We start from the raw sequence: 24,429 nt of genomic DNA on the forward strand, positions 1-24,429 counted from the left end.
CGTGTTTCCGTCGCGTCGCGCACCCATTAAGTGGAAGCGTCAGCTCAGGGCACCTGAAGGAGACTTGGCCGCACCTGGGCCGCACTCCTCGGCTCATTGAAGGTTCGCAGCTGCAGCCACTGCCTGCGCTCCATGAGGAAGATGCTCGCCGCCGTCTCTCGCGTGTTGTCGGGCGTCGCCCAGAAGCCGGTGAGGCGGAGTGAACGACCCGGGGTGGGCGCGAGACTGGAGGACGGCAGAGGGCAGGGCGCGTGGGCTCAGTGGGCCGGGCGGCCGGGTCTCGTGCAGCCGCTGGCCTTTGTTTAGTTTCTACGTCTTGCGCTGTACTCCTGGTCGCGAGAGTAGCTATGGTACGGCGTCTGGCGCCGACCAGGGGGAGGGGGCGGTTTACAATGTCCGCGTGGCGGCCAGCCGCGGCTGCGGATGTCTGAGTAATCGAATCGCTCCGGAAGGGCGCGTTCGTTTACTACAGTCAGAAAAGGAGGCACTTGGGCTTCCTTGCGCGTACAGTTGACTGCCTCTTACCGGCCCACTCCTTTTAAATGTTGGTAACTTTGCTTGACTGGGAATCCGGAGACTGAGTGGCCCCGCTCAGTCAGAAGTTTCACCATTTGCTTATCCTGTGACCTTGGGCGAGAGTTTTGTCCTTCCTGAAACATGTCGGTGGCTCAGTTTCCTTATCTCTGAAACGGAGTTGACAGTACTTACCCCGTGGGGTGGCTGTGAGGCTTAAACGAGTGACAAGTATGCAGACCTTTCCCTATAGCGCTTGTTTCATAGTAGTTGCTGTCTATTACATATTGTTACTGAGTGCCCAGTTTGGTATACATTTGTTGATCACCAGTGCTGGTCTCTGGAGGACTCACGCAGGGTTAGTGTCCCCAGAAACACGCCTCCTACCGTTTCGTCTTCCTCAACCTTGAGCTTTTCTTGGCAGTCAGTTCAGGAGCCCTCAAGCCGAACCTAGAGGGAGACGCTCTGTCCCTTGCACACCTGCTCTTAGGGTAAAAGTAGCTGAAGGAAACAGCCGTGGTGCTTGGGAGGGTGGGGTTAGAGGTTATTTGTGGCTCCAGGGTTTAGATATGCCTAGACTAAGCTTGGAGCATTTTGACCTCTAGGCACTGGGGGTAGTGTTACTTGGTATAACTTCAGACAAGACTTGGAATTCTGGCTCTAGTAACTCACGCAAGACTTTGTGGCAACTCTGCTTGGTATGAGCAGGGAGTTTGAAAAGGTAGAAAGTGTACCCCTCTAGGAATGCTATTGACTGGCAAATACAAAGCTTGTAATGGATTAATCTTATTAGCCTGTAAGGTGAAGGACAGCCACGTTCCACTGTTGTTTATTTCTCCCTGTACACTTGACATACCCAACATTTATTGAGCTCTTCATGTGTGCCGGGCCCTTGGCTAGTTAATGTCCATAGCACCACTTTTTAGTTGAATGTAGGTAACAGAAACATGTTTTCAACATGATAGAGGTATGTAATGTAATACATGTATATTTGTATATAACATAATGCAGACCTAGTCCTGTATTACATTAAATTTAAAGGATTACATTTAAAAAAGTAAAACTTTGATTGAATTGGTGATGTTCTACAGGAAAAGAAAATTCCTGAGTTTTCAAATTATTGTCACCTCTGTGTCCCTAAGAGCAGACAGAAGTCATGGTTGAAAATCAGCCTCATTTCCTCAACTGTCCAAAGTACTCCTGATTGTGTTTTTGTTTTCCAGCAATATGTTGGCACGAAAGGCAAATGGCGCTTCATCTCCACCTCAATAAAACTTTGGCCTTTTCAAAAATCATATAATACAGCTCAAATCAAAGAAATCAGATTTGGCTTACAATGATCTGCTAATTGGATAAAACAAAAATGGAGTATACCTTTATTTAGTCAGAAATTCTAGTTGAGAGAAAAGGTTATTATAGCAGAAATTGATTACTGTGCAGAGCATTTCTCTTTTAAGTAAGTAAAAATAATTTTTTAATTTTTTTGTTGAAGGTGAGAGACAGTGAAGGAGTTATGCTTTTTTGAGCTGCCCTTTTTTGGCTATTTTGCATGGTTTTTTTTTTTTTTTTTTTTGGCTGCCTGCCCTTGTGCCCTTAAGTACACTTAAGGCCTAGACACAAATATTTTAAGAATTCTAATTAACCCTGGGTTGTGGGTGAGCTGAAATTTTGTTTAGTAGCTCCCACTCCCTGCAACAAAGCAAGTCAGCTAACCAGCATTTCTATAAACAGTAGTAATCATGAAAGGTTACCAGAGTGCTCAGTGCATTTTGGGCTCTTGGGTCCAGTGTGCTCATTCATCTATCAGGTTTCAGATGTGTTAGCACAGGCTACTTAGAGAGTTCAGAGTGTTTGGTTTAAAATCATCACAGACATTCTGTTTTTAACCTATTCATTTTAATGCTACAAAGATCATTGTTAGGTGAAGAAAAAAACACGTAAAACTCTTAGGTCATGGACTAGACAAGTTTCTTGTTCTGTGAACCAATGTGGCAGATTCCCAGTATTCTGGGTTTAACACTTAAGTCAGCACATCGGACGTGAGTCCTTTCAAGACAGACGACAGCCAGCTTGTTACTCAAGCATAAGTGACTCAAATACATTTAAGGAACTTATTGTTTAACAAAATCATTGTATGAAGTAGTCGTAATTTAATAAACAAAGTAGTAATTTAATTCATTGCCTCCTTTCGGCCAGTCCACCAGAACTTTCAGAAACTGAATGCTTGCACCTGCTACAGAAAGTTGAATCTTTAAAATGAAAGCAGAGAGTCCACTGTAACTGAAGTTACTTAAGGTACTTAAGTACCTGTGATTTCATCTTTGAATGAGGTTGTTTTCAGAGTGCTTATTTCAGTGTTGTGCTGATTTTTGCTGTACAGCAAATTGACTAAGTTATACACATATATACATGCTTTAGAAATATTCTTTTCTAGTATGGTTTATCCCAGGAGATTGAGTATTGTTCCCTGTGCTATGGAGTAGGACCTTGTTGTTTATCCAGTCTAAATGTCTTAGTTTGCATTTACTAATCTCAGACTTCCCAGTCCATCTCTCTCCCTCCCCCCAGCAATCACAAGTTTGTTCTCTGTATCTGTGAGTTTATTTCTGTTTTGTAGATAGGTTCATTTGTGCCATATTTTAGATTGCACATATAAATGAAATCATATGGTGTTTGTCTTTTTTTTTTCCTGACTTCACTTACTTTGATAATCTCTCGTTGCATCCATGTTGCTGCAAATGGCATTATTTTGTTCCTTTTTATGGCTGAGTAGTATTCCACTCTATGTATCACATCTGTATCCATTCATCTGTTGATGAACTTTTAAATTGATTCCATGGCTTGGCTCTTGCTATGAATATAGGGGTGCATGTATCTTTTTGAATTATAATTTTTTCCAGGTATATGCCCAGGAGTAGGATTGCTAGATCATATGAAAGTGAAAGTTACTCAATTGTGTCTGACTCTTTGCAACCGCATGGACTATGCAGTCCATGGAATTCTCCAGGCCAGAATACTGGAGTGGGTTAACTGTTCCCTTCTCCAGGACATCTTCCCAACCCAGGGATCGAACCCAGGTCTCACGCATTGCAGGTGAATTCTTTACTGCTGAGCCACCAGGAGGCTAGATCATATAGTTCTATAAATTTTTTACTTTTCCGAGGAACCTCCATGTTTTCCACAGTGGCTACATCAGCTCACATTCCCATCAACAGTGTAGAGGAGTTCTCTTGTCTCTACACCCTCGCCAGCATTTGTAGATTTCTTAGTGATGGCTCTTCTGACCTGTGTGACGTGGTACTTCATTGTACCTTGTTGTTTTGATTTGCATGTCTAATAATGAGTGATTTTGAGCATCTTTTCATGTGCCTACTGGCTATCTGTATGTCTTCCTTGGAGAAATGTCTGCTAAGGTCTTTTGCCTGCTTTTCGATTGGGTTGTTTTTTTTGTTTTTGTATGAGCTGCTTGTATCTGTTGGAAATGAAGCCCTTGTTGGTCACATCATTTGCAAATACTTTCTCCCATCCCTTAGGTCTTTTTTATGGTCTCCTTTGCTGTGTAAAAGCTTGTTAAGTTTAAATAGGTCCCATTTGTTTGTTTTTGTTTCTGTTGCCTTGGGAGAGAGACCTAAGAAAACATTGGTATGAATTATGTTAGAATGTTTTACAATTTATGTCAGAATGTTTGGCTTATGCTCTCTTTCCGGAGTTTTATGTTGTCATGTCTTATGTTTAAGTCTCTCTCTCTTTTTAAATTTATTTATTTAGTTTTGGCTGCGCTGAGTCTTCATTGCTATGCCTGGGCTTTCTCTAGTTGCTGTGAGTGGGGGCTAGTCTGGTTGCAGTTCACATGCTTCTCATCACGGTGGCTTCTCTTGTTGTGGAACACAGGCTGCAAGATGTGTGGGCTTCAGTGCTTGCTCTTCCAGCTTCTAGAGCACAGGCTCAGTAGTTGCGGTGCACGGGCTTAGTTGCCCCACAGCATGAGGAATCTTCCCGGACCTGGGTTGAATCTGTGTCCCCTGCCATGGCAGGTGGATTCTTAACCACTGGACCACCAAGGAAGCCCATGTTTAAGTCCATTAAGACATTTGGACTTTATTTTTATGCATGATGTGAGGGTGTGTTCTAATTTCATTGGTTTGCATGCAGCGGTCCAGCTTTTCCAACACCACTTGCTGAAGAGACTGTTTTGGTCCCGTTTTATAATCTTGCCTCCTTTGTCAAAGATGAATCAACCATGGGTGTGTTGGTCTATTTCTGGGTTCTCTGTTCTCTTCCATTGATCTGTATGTCTGTTTTTGTGCCAATACTACACTGTTTTGATTACTATAGCTGGGAGAGTTAAATGTCCTGCTTTGGTTCCCCCCTGCCTGCTCAGGATTGCTTTGGTAATACTGGGTCTTTAATGGTTCCATATAAATTTTTGGATTCGTTGTTCTAGTTCTGTGAAAAATGTCATAGGTAATTTGACAGACATCACATTACAGTAGATTACCTTTTGTCGTATGACCAGTTCAGTAATAGTAATTTCTCCATTTCAGGGGCATGGGATATTCTTTCATTTCTTTGAATTATCTTTGGTTCCCTTTATTAGTGTTTTATAGTGGTCGGTGTATCTTTCACCTCCTTGGTCAGGTTTGGTGTTCAGTTGTTCAGTTGTGTCTGACTCTTTGAGACCCCATGGGCTGCAGCACGCCAGGCTTCCCTGTCCTTCACTACCTCCTAGAGTTTGCTCAGACTCATGTCCATTGACTCAATGATGCCATCCAACCATCTCATCCTCTCTCATGCCTTTCTCCTCATGCCCTTGATCTTTCCCAGCATCAGGGTCTTTTCCAGTGAGTCGGCTCTTAGCATCAGGAAGCCAAAGTATTGGAGTTCAGCTGGAAGCTTCGGTACTTCCAGTGAATATTCAGGGTTGATTTCCTTTAGGATTGACTGGTTTGATCTCCTTGCTGTCCAAGGGACTCTCAAGAGTCTTCTCCAGCACCACAGTTTGAAAGCATCAGTTCTTCAGCACTCAGCCTTCTTTATGGTCCAACTCTCACTTCCATACATGACTACTGGGAAAACCATAGCTTTGACTAGACGGACCTTTGTTGGCAGAGTAACATCTCTACTTTTTAATATGCCATCTAGGTTTGTCATTGCTTTTCTTCCAAGGAGCAGCGTCTTTTAATCTCGTGACTGCAGTTACCGTTCACAGTGATTTTGGAGCCTGAGAATATAAAGTCTGTCACCATTTATTTGCATTGTTTCCCTATTTGCCACGAGGTGATGGGACCAGATGCCATGATCTTAAGTTTTTTGAATCTTGAGTTTTAAGCCAACTTTTTCACTCTCCTCTTTCACCTTCATCAAGAGGCTTAAAGTTCCTTTTCCCTTTCTGTCATTAAGGTGGTGTCATCTGCATACCCGAGGCTGTTGATATGTCTCCCTTGTGATTCATCCAGCTGGGCATTTTGCATAATGTACTTTGCATCTAAGTTAAATAAGTAGGGTAACAATAAACAGTCTTGACTCCCAGTTTTGAACCAGTTCGTTGTTCCATGTCCAGTTCTAACTGTTGCTTCTTGACCTCTTGACATACAGAGTTCTCAGGAGGCAGGTAAGGTGGTCTGGTATTCCTATCTCTTTTAAGAATTTTCCACAGTTTGTTTTGATCCACACCAAAGGCTTTAGCGTAGTCGATGAAGCAGAAGTTGTTTTTCTGAAATTTCCTTGCTTTCTCTATGTTCGAACAAATGTTGGCAATTTGATCTCTGGTTCCTCTGCCTTTTTTGAATCCAGCTTGTACATCTGGAAGTTCTTGGTTCACTTACTATTGAAGCCTAACCTGAAGGATTTTGAGAATTACCTTGCTAGCATGTGAAATGAGTGCTATTGCAAGGTAGTTTGAAGCTGCTTTGGCATTGCCCCTCTTTGGGATTGGAATGAAATCTGACCTTTTCCAGACATGTGGCCACTGCTGACTTTTCTAAATTTCCTGGCATGTTGAGTGCAGCATTTTCACAGCATTATATTTGAGGATTTGAATTAGCTCAACAGGAATTCTATCATCTTCACTAGTTTTGTTCATAGTGATGCTTCCTAAGGCCCGCTTGACTTTGCATTCCAGGATGTCTGGCGTTAGGTTAGTGATCATACCATTGTGGTTATCTGGGTCAGGAAGATCTTTTTTGTACAGTTCTTCTGGGTATTCTTGCCACCTCGTCTCAATATCTTCTGCTTCTGTTAGGTTTATTCCATTTCTGTCCTTTATTGTGCCCCTCTTTGCATGAAATGTTCCCTTGGTATCTCTGATGTTCTTGAAGAGATCTCTAATCTTTCCCATCTGTTTTCCTCTATATGCATTGTTCACTTAAGAAGGCTTTCTTATCTCTCCTTGCTGTTCTTTGGAACTCTGCATTTAGATGGGTATAACTTTCCTTTTCTCTTTTGCCTTTCACTTCTGTCCTTTTCTCAGCTATTTGTAAGCCCTCCTCAGACAACTGTTTTGGCTTTTTGCATTTCTTTTTCTTGAGTATGGTTTTGATCACTGCCAATGTTACGAATCTCCATCCATAGTTCTTCAGGCACACGGTCTATCAAATCTAATCCCTTGAATCTTTTTGTCACTTCCATTGTATAATTATAAGGGATTTGATTTAGGTCATACCTGAATGGCCTAGTCGTTTTCCCTACTTTCTTCAATCTAAGTCAGAATTTTGCAATAAGGAGTTCATGATCTGAGCCACAGTCAGCTCCTGGTCTTGTTTTTGCTGCCTGTATAGAGTGTCTCCAGCTTTGGCTGCAAAGAATATAATCAATCTGATTTTTGTATTGACCATCTGGTGATGTCCATGGGTAGAGTCATTTTGTGTTGCTGGAAGAGGGTGTTTGCTATGACCAGTGCATTCTCTTGGCAAAACTCTGTTAGCCTTTGCCCTGCTTCATTTTGTGCTCCAAGGCCAAACTCCAGGTATCTCTTGACTTCCTACTTTTGCATTCCAGTCTCCTATGATAAAAAGGACATCTCTTTTGGGGGGTGTTAGTTCTAGAAAGTCTTGTAGGTCTTCATAGGTTTATTCCTTGGAATTTTAGTTTTTAAGAGATACTGTTATTATTAATTTTTACATTCTCTTTCTGATATTTCATTTTTACTGTAAAGAAATGGAACAGATTTCTGCATGTTAGTCTTGTATCTGCCTACCTTGCTGAATTTATCATTTATTAGTTTTTGTGTGGAGTCTTTGGGGTTTTCTATATATAGTAGCATGTCATTTGCATATAATGACCGTTTTATCTCTTCCCTTTCAATTTGGATACCTTTATTTCTTGCTCTTGTTTGATTGCTGTGCCTAGAACTTCCAATACTACACTGAAGAGAAGTGGTGAGAGTGACCATCCTTGTCTCGTTCCAGATTTTAGCAGGAAGGCTTTCAACTTTTCACCATTCAGTATTAATATTGGCTATTAATAAATAGCTTTTACTATTTTGAAATATGTTCCCTGTATACCCACTTTAATAAGAGTTTTTATCCTGAATGGATGTTGAATTTTTAAAAAATTGTTTAATTGGTGGAAAATTGCTTTATAGTATGTTGGTTTCTGCTGTACAACAACATGAATCAGTCATATATATCTCCCTTCCCTCCCCCCCCTCCTTGCATCCCACCCCTTTAGGTCATCATAGAGTGCCAGGCTGGGCTCCCCATGTTACTTACAATTTCCCTCTATTTTACAGATGATTGTGTATATACTTCAGTGCTCCTTTCTTAAATTTGTCCCACCTTCACCTTCCCCCACTGTGCCCACGAGTCCATTCCCTACAGGCTTCGTCAGTACCATTTTTCTAGATTTCATGTATATGGAGTAATATACGATACTTGTTTTTGCTTTCTGACTTATTGCTTCACTCTGTATAAGAGGCTCTGGGGGGGTGTTGAATTTTGTTGGGTGCTTTTTCTGCATCTATTGAGATGATCATGTGGTGTCTGACTTTTGTTAATGTGGTGTATTACATTGATTGCATATGTTGAACCATCCTTGCATATGTTGAACCTGGAGTTCACCACTTGGTGGTGGTGTATGCTTTTTTTTTATGTGTTGTTGGATTTGGTTTGCTAATAAGTTGAGAATTTTTGTGTCTATATTCATCAGTGATACTGGCCTGTAATTTTCTTTTTTGATGATATCTTTGTATGGTTTTGGTATCGGTGATGGTGGCTTCCTAGAATGTGCTTGGAGGTGTTCCCTCCTCTTCAGTCTTTTGGAAGAGTTTGAGAAAATTCCCAAGTTTCTCTGTGTGTGTGTGTGTGTGTGTGTGTGTGTGTGTGTGTGTGTGTGTGTGTGTGTGGCAGAAGTTTTATTACACTGAAAAAGGACAGAGAAAGTTTCTGACAGAGACACACAGACATCAGAAGGGGGGACAGAGAGTGCCCCTTCTTGATAGTCTTTGCAAGGCCTCATATACTTTCACCAGACCCACTCCCACATAAGACTGGTAGAAAGTTCCCATTTACAAGGAGAAATATGTTCTTGAGCAAGATACATTGTTGTTATATAATCATTAGTACAATGATTAATTTTTATTGTTTTAACTTGGTTTAATGACTATTTTGCCTTACATCTGTAACTGTATAACGGGGTTTATTTCTAGTTGTCTGAAAGCTTTTAGGTTACAAATGATTGTTCATGCCCCTTCGTGTCCCTTGAGCAAGGTGTGTTGTTTTGTTGTGTAATTATTAGCTCTGGGCTGAAAGAAAGTTAGTCTTCAAGATTGTTGTCGTAACAACTCAGAGTTTAAGAAAAAATGTCTTATGTGACTAAGTAAGTGAAGTGTCTCAGTCATGTCTGATTCTGCGACCCCATGGACTGTAGCCTACCAGGCTCCTCCGTCCATGGGATTTTCCAGGCAAGAGTACTGGAGTGGGGTGCCATTGCCTTCTCCAGAAGATCTTCCCCACCCAGGGATCGAACCTGGGTCTCCCACGTTGTAGGCAGACACTTTACCGTCTGAGCCACCAGGGAAGTCTCTTATGTGACTAAGACAAAGCAATGTAGAAAAAAATGGTTTGTTCTTTTCTCCTCCTTGAAAGCCCTGGATCCCTTCCTCCTTGAGGGCCCCAGACTCCTTATCAACCTACCTAAGAATTAGCTCTCATTCCCCTCCTTTTTCTTTTAGGAGAATTATGTTGCCAAGGGAAAGGGGTGGCATTCTCATTTTATAACTTCTTCTTCGAGCTGGTAAGGGAGGCAGACAGACCCTAAATTGTTGAGGCAACATACTCTCCTAATGCTCATATTGAGGGTTTCTGATCCAGGGGCCCCAAGTAATAGTTGGAGGAGGCTGTAGAAATTGTAGGGGCATGAACAATCATTTGTAACCTAAAAGCTTTCAGACAGCTAGAGGTAAAAAACCCCATTATACAGTTACAGATGTAAGGCAAAATAGTCATTAAACCAAGTTAAAACATAATAAAAATTAAGAGTCACATTATGTCCGTAGTTAAGGTATAATGTGTTATACCAGTCCATCTTAGGATTGTTAGATGTCATCTGACCAAGAAGAGACATCACATATGATTGTTGTTGGTGAAGGTATTCACAGAGTTGAACAAAGTCCTTTCCTTGAAGCAGAGGAATCCACCATATGAAGCCTTTCACTGATGAGGAGGTTGAAAAGCTGAAAGTTTGTCTTGAAGATCCCAGACAGGCCCCCAAGTTGATAGCTTATGGTGAACAGTGTGTCAGATTAGTGATCTCCAAAGAAGATTTAGCTTTGGGATTAGGGAGCAGGCTTCATTATTCAGAGCTTTTGTGTGGCAGAAATTTGTAAGTGAAAAAGGAGAGAAAGCTTCTGACATAGACATCAGAAGGGGACAGAGTGCGCCCCCCCAAGTTTCTCAATTTTTTTTCACTTATTCTCAGATATTTTAATTAACTGTCTTTACCCCCGACTTATCTGAAGCATTTATTTCTAGCATTTTCACTTCTTCTAGCAATATCATTGTCTTTGTTGACTTTATTGGATTGTGGTATACTGATGGGTGTAGAGATAAGTAGGTAATAGCTTTCTGCTTTCTGGCTTGCACACTTAGCAGATCAACTTTATCCCTTCTCACCAAGATCAAGTCCAGTGTGTGAACATATCAAAAGTGCTTTTGTGGGATCTGAAGGATGTGCTTCAGTTCTGCATGAGAAGTGTTTGTTTACATATATGTGATGTGGCAGAATGTGGCTAAAACAGTACTAACTGATTAAATGTTTGTGATCTAACCTGGACCGTAGCCATCACATAGAATACTTTTGCTGTGAGCAGAGCGAAAGAATGAAAAGGAAACATTTCTCCCAGCTTGCCCCTGCCCTCAAGCATTGACAGCCCCTTGAACATCAAGAAGGGACCACTAGGACTTCTCTTGTGGTGGTGTGGGTTTGAGGAGGCAGCTCACGGGGGTGAGGTAACAGACCTCTGAGCCAGATTTGCTAGGTTTGTACCCCAGCCCCAAAATTTAGGTGCTCTATGGCTTTGGGCAATTCAGTTCAGTTCAGTCGCTCAATCATGTCTGACTCTTTGTGACCCCATGAACTGCCAGGCTTCCCTGTCCATCACCAATTCCTGGAGTTTACTCAAATTCATGTCCATTGAGTTGGTGATGCCATCCAACCATCTCATCCTCTCTCGTCCCCTTCTCCCACCTTCACCCTTTCCCAGCATCAGGGTCTTTTCCAGTGAGTCAGTTCTTCGCATCAGGTGGCCAAAGGATTGGAGTTTCAGCTTCAGCATCAGTCCTTCCAATGAATATTCAGGACTAATTTCCTTTAGGATGGACTGGTTGGATCTCCTTGCAGTCCAAGGGACTCAGGTAGCATGGGATTCATCAGTACAGAGAGAAAGCTTCAGTGAAAACTCATTGCAGGTCCCACCCCTCAACTCAGATGCCCTTGTAAACCTCAGACCCATGTAGCAATGGGAATTGAGGTTGAAACACAGATGTCACTAATGTGCATCCCAAATGACATGAGTCAGTGACAGCAGCTCCGAGACCTGTTTTGAGCCCAAGCAGTGGTCCAAGTTGTACATAGGTCACATTGCTTGATCTAACAAGAGATCAACCTCAGAACAAGGCATTTTTGACAGAATTTCACTCATTGAAAAAACAGGTGGCTAATCTGGTTTTTCCCCGGTAATAAACAAGGATTATTTATTATTTAAAAGGGGGGTGGGGTTACTGTTTAGAGAACATCTTCTTTCTGGTGCTTCAGGAGGAGCCTCTGTCTGTTCAAATCATAAAATATCCCTCAGATCTTTTGTTTACTTAAGTCAGAAAATGCTGAGTATGTTTACTTTGCTCTTGTACCTTTCTTGCTAAAAGGGCTTCCATGGCCACTCAGTCAGTAAAGAATCTGCCTGGGTTTGATCCCTGGGTTGGGTAGATACCCTGGAGAAGGGAATAGCTACCCACTCCAGTATTCTGGCCTGGAGAATTCCATGGACAGAGGACCCTGGCAGGCTACAGTCCATGGGGTTGCAAAGAGTCCGATACGACTGAGCAATTTTCACTTTTCTCACTGAGGTGTTTATCTAATATTTTGAGTAGATTAAAATATTTTTCTTATAGTACTCTTTTACAGAAGTGATTTTCCTGAGATAGGAATTGAAACATAGGTTTATCTGAAGAAAAATTCTGAAAGTAAAGCTTTAGCTTGCCCAGTATATCTAGATATGACTAAGAATAGCATAATAAACACACCCCACAGATCATCTAATCTCTTCAAGTTCGCCATTAGCCTCATTATATTCTCACTAATTTCTTTGAAAACAAAGTGGCAAACTAGGTGGGCTTGGGTTTGCTCCCTTTCTCTTTCTGCTGTTTGCCTTCAGATGTGGGCACAAGCGTGTTTCATTGGCCAAAGCAGTTTGGAAGAAAGGATCCCAACACAGTGACCAGAATGGAAGAGAAAGCCCATGAATGTGTAGGGCTCTTGAGTTCTAGGACTCCATCCTGATAACTGATTAGTAAGAATAATAACTCAAAAAAAAAAACAACCCAGTAACAAGTACTGATATACTTGTGTATTTTGATCTTTCAAGGCAAGCAGAGTGCTGGTGGCATCCCGTCATTTTGCAAATGATGCTACTTTTGAAATTAAGGTAAGAGGTGTTTTGCTTTCTGTTGAAATTTTTTCCACAGGCAGATGTTGATGTGTAGTTTCATCTTTGTCATAGGCCATTTTGATAATCATGCCTTTTCACCATCTTATTCCAAGTGTTCTAGAATCAAAGATGCAGAGGAGTTCAGCAAAAAATAGAATTTACTCCTTTTATGTAGCAGCTTATTGGTAGTTTGGAGCAGGAGCGCAAGCTAAAAAAAAATTAAAGACCTACTCTAAGATTTAAAATGTAATTTGGTAAAAAGTTTGAATAATATTCTTAGAGTGATTCTTTGCGTTTGTCTTTGAACCTATAGCTCAGTTGACCTAGAGGTTTTCAATGAAAGTCATCTTAGAAAGATTTCCTTCTTCCAAAACTCCATTTCATTGCACAGTGAGTTTTAAGAATGAATCAGAAGCAATGTACAGCATTTCTGATATGCTTGTCTGCTGGTGTTGGTTAAACAGTAAAGATTGTAAACATTTAACTATTTTGAGTTACATCTTAGAATGGGTTAGCAGTGTTCACACTGTAGTGACTGAGGGATAATTGTCTGATTTTATTTCAGAAATGTGATCTTCACCGGCTGGAAGAGGGCCCTCCTGTCACTACAGTGCTTACCAGGGAGGATGGGCTCAAATACTATAGGATGATGCAGACCGTTCGCCGAATGGAGTTAAAAGCAGATCAGCTGTATAAACAGAAAATTATTCGTGGTTTCTGTCACTTGTGTGATGGTCAGGTGAGTGGTAGTTTTGTAAGAAAGCTATGCTACTTTGGAATTTAAGTATAGTGTGTGTTTTTTTGGCTGTTACCCTACCTTATTTGTCTGAAGGATTTGAGGCTGGTATTTTAGAATAAAAATGAAATTGCCGAGACCTGCTAGGATGCATATGCTAAAGAACTGAGTCATGTATCACACTGCTGATTTCCTGTTCCACTATGGCATTACGATCACCTGCACTGGATATACTTTTGGAGAAAAGGGTTTTTGTTTTGTTTTGTTTTGTGGGTTTAGGACAAGGTTTACAAAACCAAATTCCTACCAGGGACCAATTAGGTAGAATAAATGAGTGAAGGCTGCCAGTTATATGAAGGATTAAGAATGGTGACAGGAATTGGTGGTGAACTGGAACAGACAGGTCCCACCTGCAGGATAAGTCATAACAATACCAGCCAGTTGGTGCCATGTGGAAATACGGGGCTAATGCTTCCTGTTATTTGTCTTTGAAAGACGACAGACGTCTCCATTTTCAAGTGAAATTCCCCCAATATTTTGATGTAGACATCTGATGCAGGATTTTCTCAAGTCGCCATACAGGCTTAAAAGAAACAGCATATCTGTGGATTGCCACAGTTTATCGCTGTGGCTTCGTCTTTACCCTTTGCTCTTTTCTGATGTAAAAGGAGCTACTTGTCGTAGTTATGAATGCATTCTAGGCCAAATGTTTCATAATAGTCAAGGAAGCCTGTGAACTAGAAATGTGTACTGTGTTGCCTCACTGACACTTCTTCCTTGAATGCAGGAGGCTTGTTGTGTAGGCCTGGAGGCCGGCATCAACCCCACAGACCATCTGATCACAGCGTACCGGGCTCATGGCTTTACCTTTACTCGTGGACTCTCTGTCCGGGAGATTCTCGCAGAGCTTACAGGTTTGCTATTAATTTACAAAAAACAGGGAATTGAGTGAATTAAGTTTTCAAATCTCCAGTAAAGATGCTGTTTATAAGTTAACATTAAAACTTTTAAAAATTAAAACCTTTTTGTTTTTGTTTTTTTTTTTAAAAGCTGAGAAACCAGGAAAAAAAAAAAAAACCTCTCCCTTTGGGTGCTCTGGTACCTCCATCGTGCTTTTGAGTAAACTGACCATTTTTGAGGTTATCTGACCTCTTGGGTAAAAAGGTCAGCTCCATAAAATCAGAGTAGTGTTTATCACTCAAGCATGCCAACAGAAATCTAGCAGCTAGAGAAAGTAAATTGAATATAAGTATTTCATTGTGTAGAAATGAAATTGTATGCAGCTTCTTAATAGTCCCTTTGTGCCCCTTGACTTGTACACCAGTGTAGGAGAAATTGGAAGATGGGCCAAAAAAAGTCTAGAGTACCACGCTAACATCTAAAGAAAACTTGGTGATTTGAGAGCAGGAAAGGTTTATGGTACTGGTCTAACCTTTATTATAAAAGGGCCAGGAGACCAGGAGGACTATGTATGTACTTTGAGGGACATGTGGTTATATAGTTGAGTTGGTCTCTTGAGATCTAATGGTTGAGCCAACACAAATACCCGCAGTGTGGTTTTGTTTATATGTTTGGTCTTTGATATGTCGCATTTGTGTGCTGCCATGTATAGGACGAAGAGGTGGTTGTGCTAAAGGAAAAGGAGGATCGATGCATATGTATGCCAAGAATTTCTATGGAGGCAATGGCATCGTGGGAGCTCAGGTAGCTGAGGACTGGGATTGCATCATTTCCTGGGTTGGGCCCTGGCCCACATCTTTGCAATATTTTGTTCCTTAGAGGATATCTCTCTGAAGTACTTGGGGGGCATGATGTGTTTTAAATGACCTGTTGCTTTCATACTGTATTATTTGACCATTTAATAGAGTTGGACAATGATTTAAAGATTTTCCTTTTTAGGTATTTGTTATGTTTTACAAGTAAGCAAGAGCCTCTAGCAATAGAGCTATACCTTTGTCTTTTAATTGATATTTAAGAACCGTAATTGCTTGGTCACATCCTCTTCGCCACAGCCCTCTCCCTGCTGTAGATAGTGCTGGCGCTGGCGCTGGTACCAGACCAGGAGAGGCAAGAGGTGAGGATCTTAAGGGCCTAGTTTGAATCTAAAGCCAGCTTCTGTGGTTGTGCCATCCTCCTCATTCTCATCAGTTAGTAAATAATGAACAAGTAGAGGTATAAAATCATATCTAGATTTGTTAAGTTTACTTTCTAATATATTAAGGTTTTAGCATCTGGGGTTTTGTTGTTTGAGGTATTTTTTTTTAACCCTTGGTTTGCTGGGAGATGCTTTTAGGATTGATAGTTGAAACTTTGATGCAGAAATGTTATTGCTTAAGGGTTGAAATAGAACACAATAATACAATAGCAGTTACTTGTGTTACTTTGCCAGTTTACAACTTTAGGGGTGGGGTAAGCAGAGATAGGGTTGGGTAGGGAAGAGTTTGTAGGGACTGTGTCATTTCTATCCCATTTTCTGGTCAGGAGCTAATGTTCGTAGCATTAATTTCTTCCCTCATGGATTTCTGTGGTTCCTTTCTTGCTTGTCCTCAATATTAGGTGCCCCTGGGAGCTGGGATTGCTCTGGCCTGTAAGTATAACGGAAAAGACGAGGTCTGTTTGACTTTGTATGGCGATGGCGCTGCTAATCAGGTGAGTAAGTGCCTCTTAACTTTGCAGTAGTGTTCAAACTGTTGAATATTCATAGTTCAGTTTGTGGCGAAGCATTGTATCGATTATTAGTTGAAACGGCCATTTATATGGCAGGCTAAAATTTGGTTTTGTGGCCACATTAGAGATTTACATCTTGGCATTGTGTCACAAGTGATTTGTATGAGTGTATACCGAAGAGGATGCTCACCTTTGTTCTATGTCAGTGCTCCACAGCCTCTGTGGTGAAGGACAGGTTTACATCAGAACCCTTTGCAAACCAACTCCTAAACCAGTACTGAGATGTGCAGACTCATTCTCTTGAATGCCAAGGCATTGCCAGACTCCTCTCATAGTTTTTGAGTCCTGACTCTTCCTACTCTTCTGTCGTGGTCTGAGTAATCACCAGTCTGTGGCCGACACTCTGTGAGGCCTTGCTGTGGATGCTGATTCTCAGACACTGGTTATCCAGGGGGTCTCATAGGATTTATAATCGAGCATTAAAAACACCCCCAAAACTAGGTAGCTGCAGTACATTTCTACATGTTGGTCTTTTCCCAGTGTACTCTATACTGCTGTCTCAGCCCCAGAAGCAAGTAGAAGTACTTGGTTTGTCACTTCATAAGGTGCAAAAAAGGATGAGTTTGCTGCACCACCCCCCTCACACACACACTTCTTTGCCTCAGAATCTGGGTTGTAGGTGAGGCATTTCATCTTTATGAGACCTTTCTCTTGCTGGGTAGAGCAGTGGCTTTTGGGAATGATGAAGTTGAGAAAAAAAAAAAAAACAGCACAATGAAACCACTTGAACTTTTTATTTGTATTTCCAGGGTCAGATATTCGAAGCTTACAATATGGCAGCTTTGTGGAAATTGCCTTGCATTTTCATCTGTGAGAATAACCGCTACGGGATGGGAACATCTGTGGAAAGAGCAGCAGCCAGCACTGATTACTACAAGAGAGGCGACTTTATTCCTGGGCTGAGGGTAAGGATGCCTGTGGTAGACCTGGGGCAGCACTCTTGGCCCGATGTCTCACATCAAAAGAAGGGTTCTGTTTTCTTAGTGGATGAATAGGTCATAGGAAAAGAAAACTATTTGTCAGTTGGAGTTAAGCTCTGCCCTTATTTATCTTTGAACTTTTATGAAGTATAGTTGATTTACAATGTTGTGTTTAAATCTTTCCTACTTATTGACAGGTAGATGGAATGGATATCCTGTGTGTCCGGGAGGCCACAAAATTTGCAGCTGCCTATTGTAGATCTGGAAAGGTAAGATTTTTTTGGCCTCTAAGCTGCTGCTACTGCTGTTACTTCGGTTGTGTCCGACTCTGTGCGACCCCATAGACGGCAGCCCTCCAGGCTCCCCTGTCCCTGGGATTCTCCAGGCAAGAACACTGGAGTGGGTTGCCATTTCCTTCTCCAATGCATGAAAGTGAAGTTGCTCAGTCGTGTCCGAATCTTCACAACCCCATGGACTGCAGCCCACCAGGCTCCTCCATCCATGGGATTTTCCAGGCAAGAGTACTGGAGTGGGGTGCCATTGGCCTCTAAGCTAGAGATTTCTAACGGCATTTATCAAGAAGCGTCCATTGTGGCACTTTAGAGGTAGCTGCTAATTGAGGTGTATAAGACAGAAGCAGGATCCACTTGAGTCAGTCGGGTCCCTTAATAAATAACATGGTCTTGGTAGCTCACATCCTAGGAAACATTCCATGTTTCCCCCATTTGGGGTAAATCTTTTCTTCCAGTGTTCCCTCAGCATTCTGCCTCTGTCTTTGTTGTGACAATCTATTTTGCCTTTTGGTTCATTATGTGCCTCCACACCCACCCACCTCACCTTAATGATAAGCCCCTTGAGTGAAGAGATTAGGGACTACCACAGTGCCCAGCACAGAACTGTGCTTATGTAATAGGCATTCAGTATAAGTTTGTTTTCTATAAATTAATATGTTTAAATTATATAGTCTTATTGTTTTAGTCCTAAGGATCTTGACCTTTCCAGTTACAGTGGTGGAAGGAGAAGGGAACAGTGAGATTGGCCTAAAAAGAGGCTTACCTGCTATTTGAATTGGTGGAAGGATGTTCTCCCTAAATCACTGTTCCACAACCCAGAAAGCAGACCCCTAAGATAATAAGTCCCTCTTAAAAATAGGGAGGATGAAAGATGCTGTAAATAGGCATTAGAAATGAGAAGAGATAACTGAATCAGTCAACTAAGAAGAAATTCTTGACAACTCAGATCTGATCAGAGTAGTTGATGGGGTGTATATTTGAGGCTATGCCCATCATCTCACCTAACCTCCACTGGGTTCTGTTTTAGGGGCCTATACTGATGGAGCTGCAGACTTACCGTTACCATGGACACAGCATGAGTGATCCTGGAGTGAGGTAGGGTAAAGGAAAAACTGAGTGTGGTGTCCAAAGTAGATGGGCTTAGAGTGGTACTACTTACATGAAAAAAGCAAAAGCATTTCAAAATTTACTTTTGAATCCAGACACCAGTTGGCTTCATGCATTGATTTAGTAGTTTAGTCTGAGCCTGAAAACAGTGCTGTATAATAAGTTGGTTCCAATCTAGAAAGCATTCTGGAAACTTCTACACTATGTATTGTGTACATGTTAACATGAGTACCAATAAAAAAAACAATATAGGAAGGAATTGTGAGGAATTATTACCTAAAGCAGTTCTGATGGTAACAGTAGTATACTTGGGAGCATTTACCTTTTGTAGGCATTACCTCAGATGCTCCCAGGGCAATATTCCTCCATTTGAAAATGTTCTTCTGGCTGGTATGGTGCAAGACCAGGTAGCAGAAGGGATATTCCATGTGTTGAAATAGATGAGTCAAAAAAAAAAAAAGTGACAAGTCCTAACTCCAGCATGAAATGCTGCAATCCTGGAGTGTGGCGTAATTAAAGAGTAGATTTAGTTAAAGTAACCCATAAGAAGTCTTTAAGAGTGTAGGCTAAAGGTCTAAGGGAAAATGTTATAAAGAACTGCTTTGAGGGGAAAAAGCACTTTGTGTAATTCTGCTGTTAAAAAAAAATGATAGAGCCTTTGCTTTTAGTATTTCAGATAATGTAGGACAAGGATCAACTATACATTCAAGAATTGGAAAACCTCCTCTCCAGGTTTTTGCCAGCCATGCTGCTCTGGGGTCTTAAAGGAGAAAGGAAGAGCACAATTTATTCCTGGTTACCATTCTCCTGCCTCCAAGGTTACAGCTATCACCCCAGAAAACCATCTCCCCTGTCTTCACCCCCTTAAAGAGCCCCCATCACTACCTTCATGCCCTACATCTAGATTAAAGAAGCAGATAGCAACTGGGCTCCTGTTGTCAGAATGCCAGAGAAGCCCAGCGAATTGCCACTATAGAGTTTAGACAGAGCAGCTCTTATAGAATGTTAAGATGCGTTCTTGTATTTTGAAGTATAATTCTGCCCTTCCTACGGAGATGTAAGTATTGATACGCTGCTGTGTTTCACAGACTGTCTGCTCTTACTTGTCACTCTGGTTCCCTCCCCAGTTACCGTACCCGAGAAGAGATTCAGGAAGTTAGAAGTAAGAGTGACCCTATCATGCTCCTCAAGGACAGGATGGTAAACAGCAATCTCGCCAGTGTTGAAGAATTAAAGGTACACTTACTCTGGGTTTTCACAGTTGCCCTTCTCAAATTTTGAGCAGTTTTTCTCTACACAAAAATGCTGCCACTCTTAGGTGAACTAGGTAAGGAAAGTACACACTGTATTCTCATAGGGCATTCATCGGTCATATTGATGAAGCTTTTAAACTCCAATAGCACAGTTCTTCTTTCCTGTAAATACACTTAAGGTTTTTAAATGTTCCCTCACCAGGGTGTATGTTTCTGTCTCTTCTTAAGAATCTTTCTTTCTAGGTCGTTGTTACTTTTACCATAATAGCACCTTAAGTATACTTCTAGTACTAGTAGAAGAGTTGAACTACTTGGTACCTAAGAGGTGTATCTTCTAAAAAATCTCTTGAACTGTAATCTGATTTTTAGGAAATTGATGTGGAAGTGAGAAAAGAAATTGAGGATGCTGCTCAGTTTGCTACTGCTGATCCTGAACCACCTTTGGAAGAACTCGGCTATCACATTTACTGCAACGATCCACCTTTTGAAGTCCGGGGTGCAAACCAGTGGATCAAGTTTAAGTCCATCAGTTAAGGCGAGATACACACCTTCAGTGGGTTATTTGGCAGCAACTGTAAGGAATGCTTTGCGTTCTCAACTTTGTCAAGGAGGAAAGCCCATAGAGAGAAGGCGTGTAGATTGAGAGAGTGTTTGCATGTGGTTTGTACAGTGTTGCATTAAAAGAGGTGATTGCACACATAAGGTTATTTTAGTTATATAGGTCTAAAATAGGTAATAGTTTGCTTAACCCTCCAAATTATTTCTTTAAAATAGTTCTATTTGATTTAGTTGTATACTAGTTTTAACACATACTTTAGTTACTAAGGGCTTGCCTTACGGCTCAGCTGGTAAAGAATCTGCCTGCAATGCAGGAGACCTGGGTTCAATCCCTGGGTTGGGAAGATCTCCTGGAGAATTCCATGGACTGTATAGTCCATGGGGTCGCAAAGAGTTGGACACGAGTGAGCAACTTTCATTTTAAAAGGAAAAACAATTCCTTGTATGCCTGTCCAGGATCAGTGTCCTGTCTCTCGCAGTGCCCAACAGCTTACCTCAGTTCAGTTCAGTTGCTCAGTCGTGTCTGACTCTTTGCAACCCCATGAATTGCAGCACGCCAGGCCTCCCTGTCCATCACCAACTCCTGGAGTTCACCCAAACCCACGTCCATCGAGTCGGTGATGCCATCTCATCCTCTGTCGTCCCCTTCTCCTCCTGCCCCCAATCCATCCCAGCATCAGAGTCCTTTCCAATGAGTCAACTCTTCGCATGAGGTGGCCAAAGTACTGGAATTTCAGCTTTAGCATCATTCCTTCCAAAGAACATCCAGGACTGATCTCCTTTAGAATGGACTGGTTGGATCTCCTTGCAGTCCAAGGGACTCTCAAGAGTCTTCTCCAACACCACAGTTCAAAAGCATCAATTCTTCAGCGCTCAGCTTTCTTCACAGTCCAACTCTCACATCCATACATGACTACTGGAAAAACCACAGCCTTGACTAGACGGACCTTTGTTGGCAAAGTGATGTCTGCTTTTCAATATGCTGTCTAGGTTGTCATAACTTTCCTTCCAAGGACTAAGCGTCTTTTAATTAACAGCTTACCTAGTGTACCGTAATGTGCAGACACCCCTGTTAGTGTGCACATCGGTGCTGAAGCCTGTTCACACTAAACCATCATGTCTCATTAATAAAACACAATTATTTATTATAACTTGGCAGGGGTGAAAGGACAATTCCATGTTTAAATATAACTACTTCGTTTCAAAGGCCAAATAAGTTAGTTTTCTCCATTTATACATTCAATATAAATATGAAGCTATTTTCTTAAGTTTTCTATTTACATTCATATAAAACATTATTAAGTACAAGGCACAGTCTTATTGATTTTTTCTTTTTCTAATTTTAAGTGCAATTCCCATTCATGTATGGAATGTATGATTGAAACAGTGATTCCCAGCCTTTTTGTTAAACACCTGTTGTTCCACCTTTCCAGCAAATGTTTGAAGGTAAAGAATCCCATAATACTTTGGGATGTCAAGACCAAGTTTTACAATCACAGTTCTCAAAATACAGTTCCACGCACCTTTAAAACATGTTGAGAAATATTAACATTTTTTCCATAATTCTTTAGAACTTCAAGTTCTTAAATTTGTTCAATGAACAGTGGTGTTTTCCTTGTTGAATTGCAGCAGGATTGGTGTGTATGTAACAGAAGCTTTAACAAAGATGTCAGCTCTGGGCTCCCACTATCCCCCGCGTGGCTGATTATTAAGCCTCATCTTGGGTTGCTGGGGCCCCCTGAGCCTGTCTTCTGTACTGGGAGACTGCAGTCCAGAGCCTGCAGAGAAGACCACCGCTACGAAACAAACAGAAGTCTTCTTTAGAGTGAGTCGTAAGGAAAGATGACTTCAAAGCAGTACCACACAATACTTCTTTAGGAGCCCTTATGGCAAAAGCTATAGTATGTACTTCTAGACTTGTTTTGCTGGCTAGTCTTAAAAATGCAGTCCCTAACTTAAAAACTAAAATAGGAATGTGTTCCCTTCACATATGGAGGTGAAATTTCTACCCCAGCACAAGTGGGATGTGGCCTTAGAGGTATGTACAGGAGTGCCAGGGCATCTGCACAAAGTAGGCTGTTAAAGATGACCAGTGGAGGAGAGCGAAAGGGTTTGAGTGTGGCCTGCTGTCAACTCCTGTCTTTCCTCATTCCACTCCCAGCCTGGCAGTCTGCTGACTGTGCCTACTGGGCCTTTAGCTTCTGCTCCCTCTCAGCTTTTCCCCAGCTTCACCCTTGGAAACTTGAGTTTGGAGTGCGGTTGGGTAGTTTTTGTTTCCTGACTAAAGGAAAGGGGGAAAGCTACCAGCACTTTCTTTTCTACTGCGTTTATGTAAAAAGCCTAACCACACCAAAAAAGCCATTTTCTGTTACACAAAATGTTTTGAGGCTATTCTTACCGTAGTCTAAGGTACCTTAGGTCTTCCTTAGTGATGTCATTAAGAATATCAGACAGTGTGTAACCCTCTTCAAGAATCTGAAACAAAGATCACATACATCAAGAGCTAAGCAGCTTTGTAATAACAGCCTAGGAATGGTTTGGTTCTCAGCTTACCTTTTCAATTGTTCTCGTATCTGCTCCTTGCAGTTGCAACCACTCGACAAGCTCTTTATCTGTTCGCTGCTCATGAGACCCAGGAGGGGACACTGAGTTCTCTGTAATGATTAGAAATGTGTTATGTTGTATGCTGATGTGTAACAGTAAAAGTCTTTGAGTAGAAAGTTGGATGAAATAAACTATTCCAGAATGTAATTGTGCTGTGAAAAGGAAATGGTTTAAGCTTGGCTCAGCTACACACTGCATAAGAGTCCACAGTCCTTGGCATCACTTTATAGAGATTAAAGGTATCATACATAAATATTTTAGTTAGTTTGGAGTTTGATACATTATCTACCACTTTAAATGTGTTTTCCCATCTTTAAAATGCTTTTCTAAGGAATCATATCCCTGAAGTACACTGGAATTCAAATGAGGAGATAGGTTTCAATACTGAGTTTCGCTTCACAGCTTATCCACCCCACATTCCAAGAGGCAGCTGGAGCCCTTGTGTAGGTGGCACCAGTTGCTTAAGGCTGGCTGACTGAGGTACACCTTAGTCAGTAGACCACCCTTTTTAGGTGTGCAATGCTGAGAACTACTAAGCACAGGTAAGGAACCACTACTACAATCAAGAGAAATTTCTCTATCAGCCCCAAAGTTCTTGGGGCCTTCTGTTATTCTCCTCCCCCACCCATTCTGATTTCTTTTCTGTCCCTATAGTTTTGCTTTAACAGAGTATCGTATAAATGTTCAACATTTATGGAATTGGAACATGTTGGCTTCTTTGCAGTTCATCTGCTTTTGAATGTAGTGGTAGTTCCTTTTTATTGTTGATGAGTATTCTGGAATCTACTGGAGTACTTACTGGTTTGAGCTGAGAATAACCCCAGCTGTGTCAAGGCTGACTAGTAGTCTAGCCAGATTTTAACGGTCTCACACACACAAGTCCCAGCAAGTGGAAAATCACTCACCACTGGAGGTGAATTGTAACCGAAGGTGGTACAATTCTTGAGTTTTCTGTTCTAGGATATGCCGTAGAAGATTCTGGTACTCTATCTCTTTTTGAACCAGGTGTTCCAAAAGTCTGGTTAGAACAAAACAAAACATCATGCAGAGAGCCTAACACCATTCAGCTCAACGCAAACATTTGTTGAACAGAAGTTTAAAAAAATGGCACAGTCCCAGGTCAGTCTAGGATCAGATTTCAGCCTGCACATGGGCACCTTCCTTGTGTTTCCTCCCCTGTAAACAAAGACCAGCCCTGCTCAGTGTGTGGGTATCTTCTGTATCAAAATGTATCATAAACCAAAAGATAACCTGATGGTGATCAGGAGAACTCAGCCCGCTTGTCTTCCTAAGTCAGGTCAAGTTGCGAAACGTGGTGAAGCTATTCCCTCCTCACTGGAGACTAGCTCAAGCTAGAAGCCTTGCTGCTGTTGACAGCTGGGGGTGGTGCAGGAAAGATGCCGCTCGGAAGGTAGGAGGGGCGCTACGGCCAATACTTACCCAGGAGGGCACCAAAACGCCTTGTGCTCTTGGTCTCACCAGCACTCGGGGCAGACCTGCTTCAGGTGCCTCCCTGCTGAGCTAACAGCAGCTGAGGCATCTCTGTGCCACAGGGTGGGCGTGAAGCAGCCATGTG

At 41.7% G+C, this 24,429-nt stretch overlaps 2 protein-coding genes across 3 annotated transcripts in view; one reads left to right on the top strand and one right to left on the bottom strand.

Moving 5' to 3' along the window:
- Positions 1-28: 28 nt before the first annotated feature.
- On the top strand, positions 29-23,000 carry PDHA1 (pyruvate dehydrogenase E1 subunit alpha 1). The gene is made up of 11 exons (XM_004021953.6): positions 29-189; positions 12,593-12,652; positions 13,221-13,394; positions 14,179-14,305; positions 15,004-15,095; positions 15,948-16,040; positions 16,868-17,023; positions 17,236-17,307; positions 18,359-18,426; positions 19,566-19,674; positions 20,061-23,000. The coding sequence occupies exons 1-11, from the start codon at positions 133-135 to the stop codon at positions 20,223-20,225; spliced, it is 1,173 nt and encodes a 390-aa protein (XP_004022002.1). The 5' UTR covers positions 29-132; the 3' UTR covers positions 20,226-23,000.
- MAP3K15 (mitogen-activated protein kinase kinase kinase 15) overlaps positions 16,834-24,429 on the bottom strand; it is a 148,306-nt gene continuing 140,710 nt past the window's right edge. The window contains exons 26-29 of one of the 2 annotated variants that reach the window (XM_042242252.2): positions 23,759-23,871; positions 22,803-22,903; positions 22,648-22,724; positions 21,884-22,045 (exon numbers count right to left, since the gene is read on the bottom strand). In XM_042242252.2, coding sequence (XP_042098186.1) covers positions 21,958-22,045; positions 22,648-22,724; positions 22,803-22,903; positions 23,759-23,871 — 379 coding nt within the window. In that variant the 3' untranslated portion in view covers positions 21,884-21,957. Of the gene's footprint in view, positions 23,872-24,429 lie in introns of both variants that reach the window. The other variant, XM_060407716.1, reaches the window with a different exon arrangement.

Source organism: Ovis aries, chromosome X (genome assembly GCF_016772045.2).
Source record: "Ovis aries strain OAR_USU_Benz2616 breed Rambouillet chromosome X, ARS-UI_Ramb_v3.0, whole genome shotgun sequence".
In the NCBI taxonomy this organism is placed as follows: Eukaryota; Metazoa; Chordata; class Mammalia; order Artiodactyla; family Bovidae; genus Ovis; species Ovis aries.

Bases quoted from the DNA above. Each gene is read 5' to 3' on its own strand.
- PDHA1 (XM_004021953.6), top strand. From the start codon at position 133: ATGAGGAAGATGCTCGCCGCCGTCTCTCGCGTGTTGTCGGGCGTCGCC. The intron at 16,041-16,867 runs GTGAGTAAGTGC...TTGTATTTCCAG, and splicing joins GCGATGGCGCTGCTAATCAG to GGTCAGATATTCGAAGCTTA. The intron at 17,024-17,235 runs GTAAGGATGCCT...ACTTATTGACAG, and splicing joins ACTTTATTCCTGGGCTGAGG to GTAGATGGAATGGATATCCT.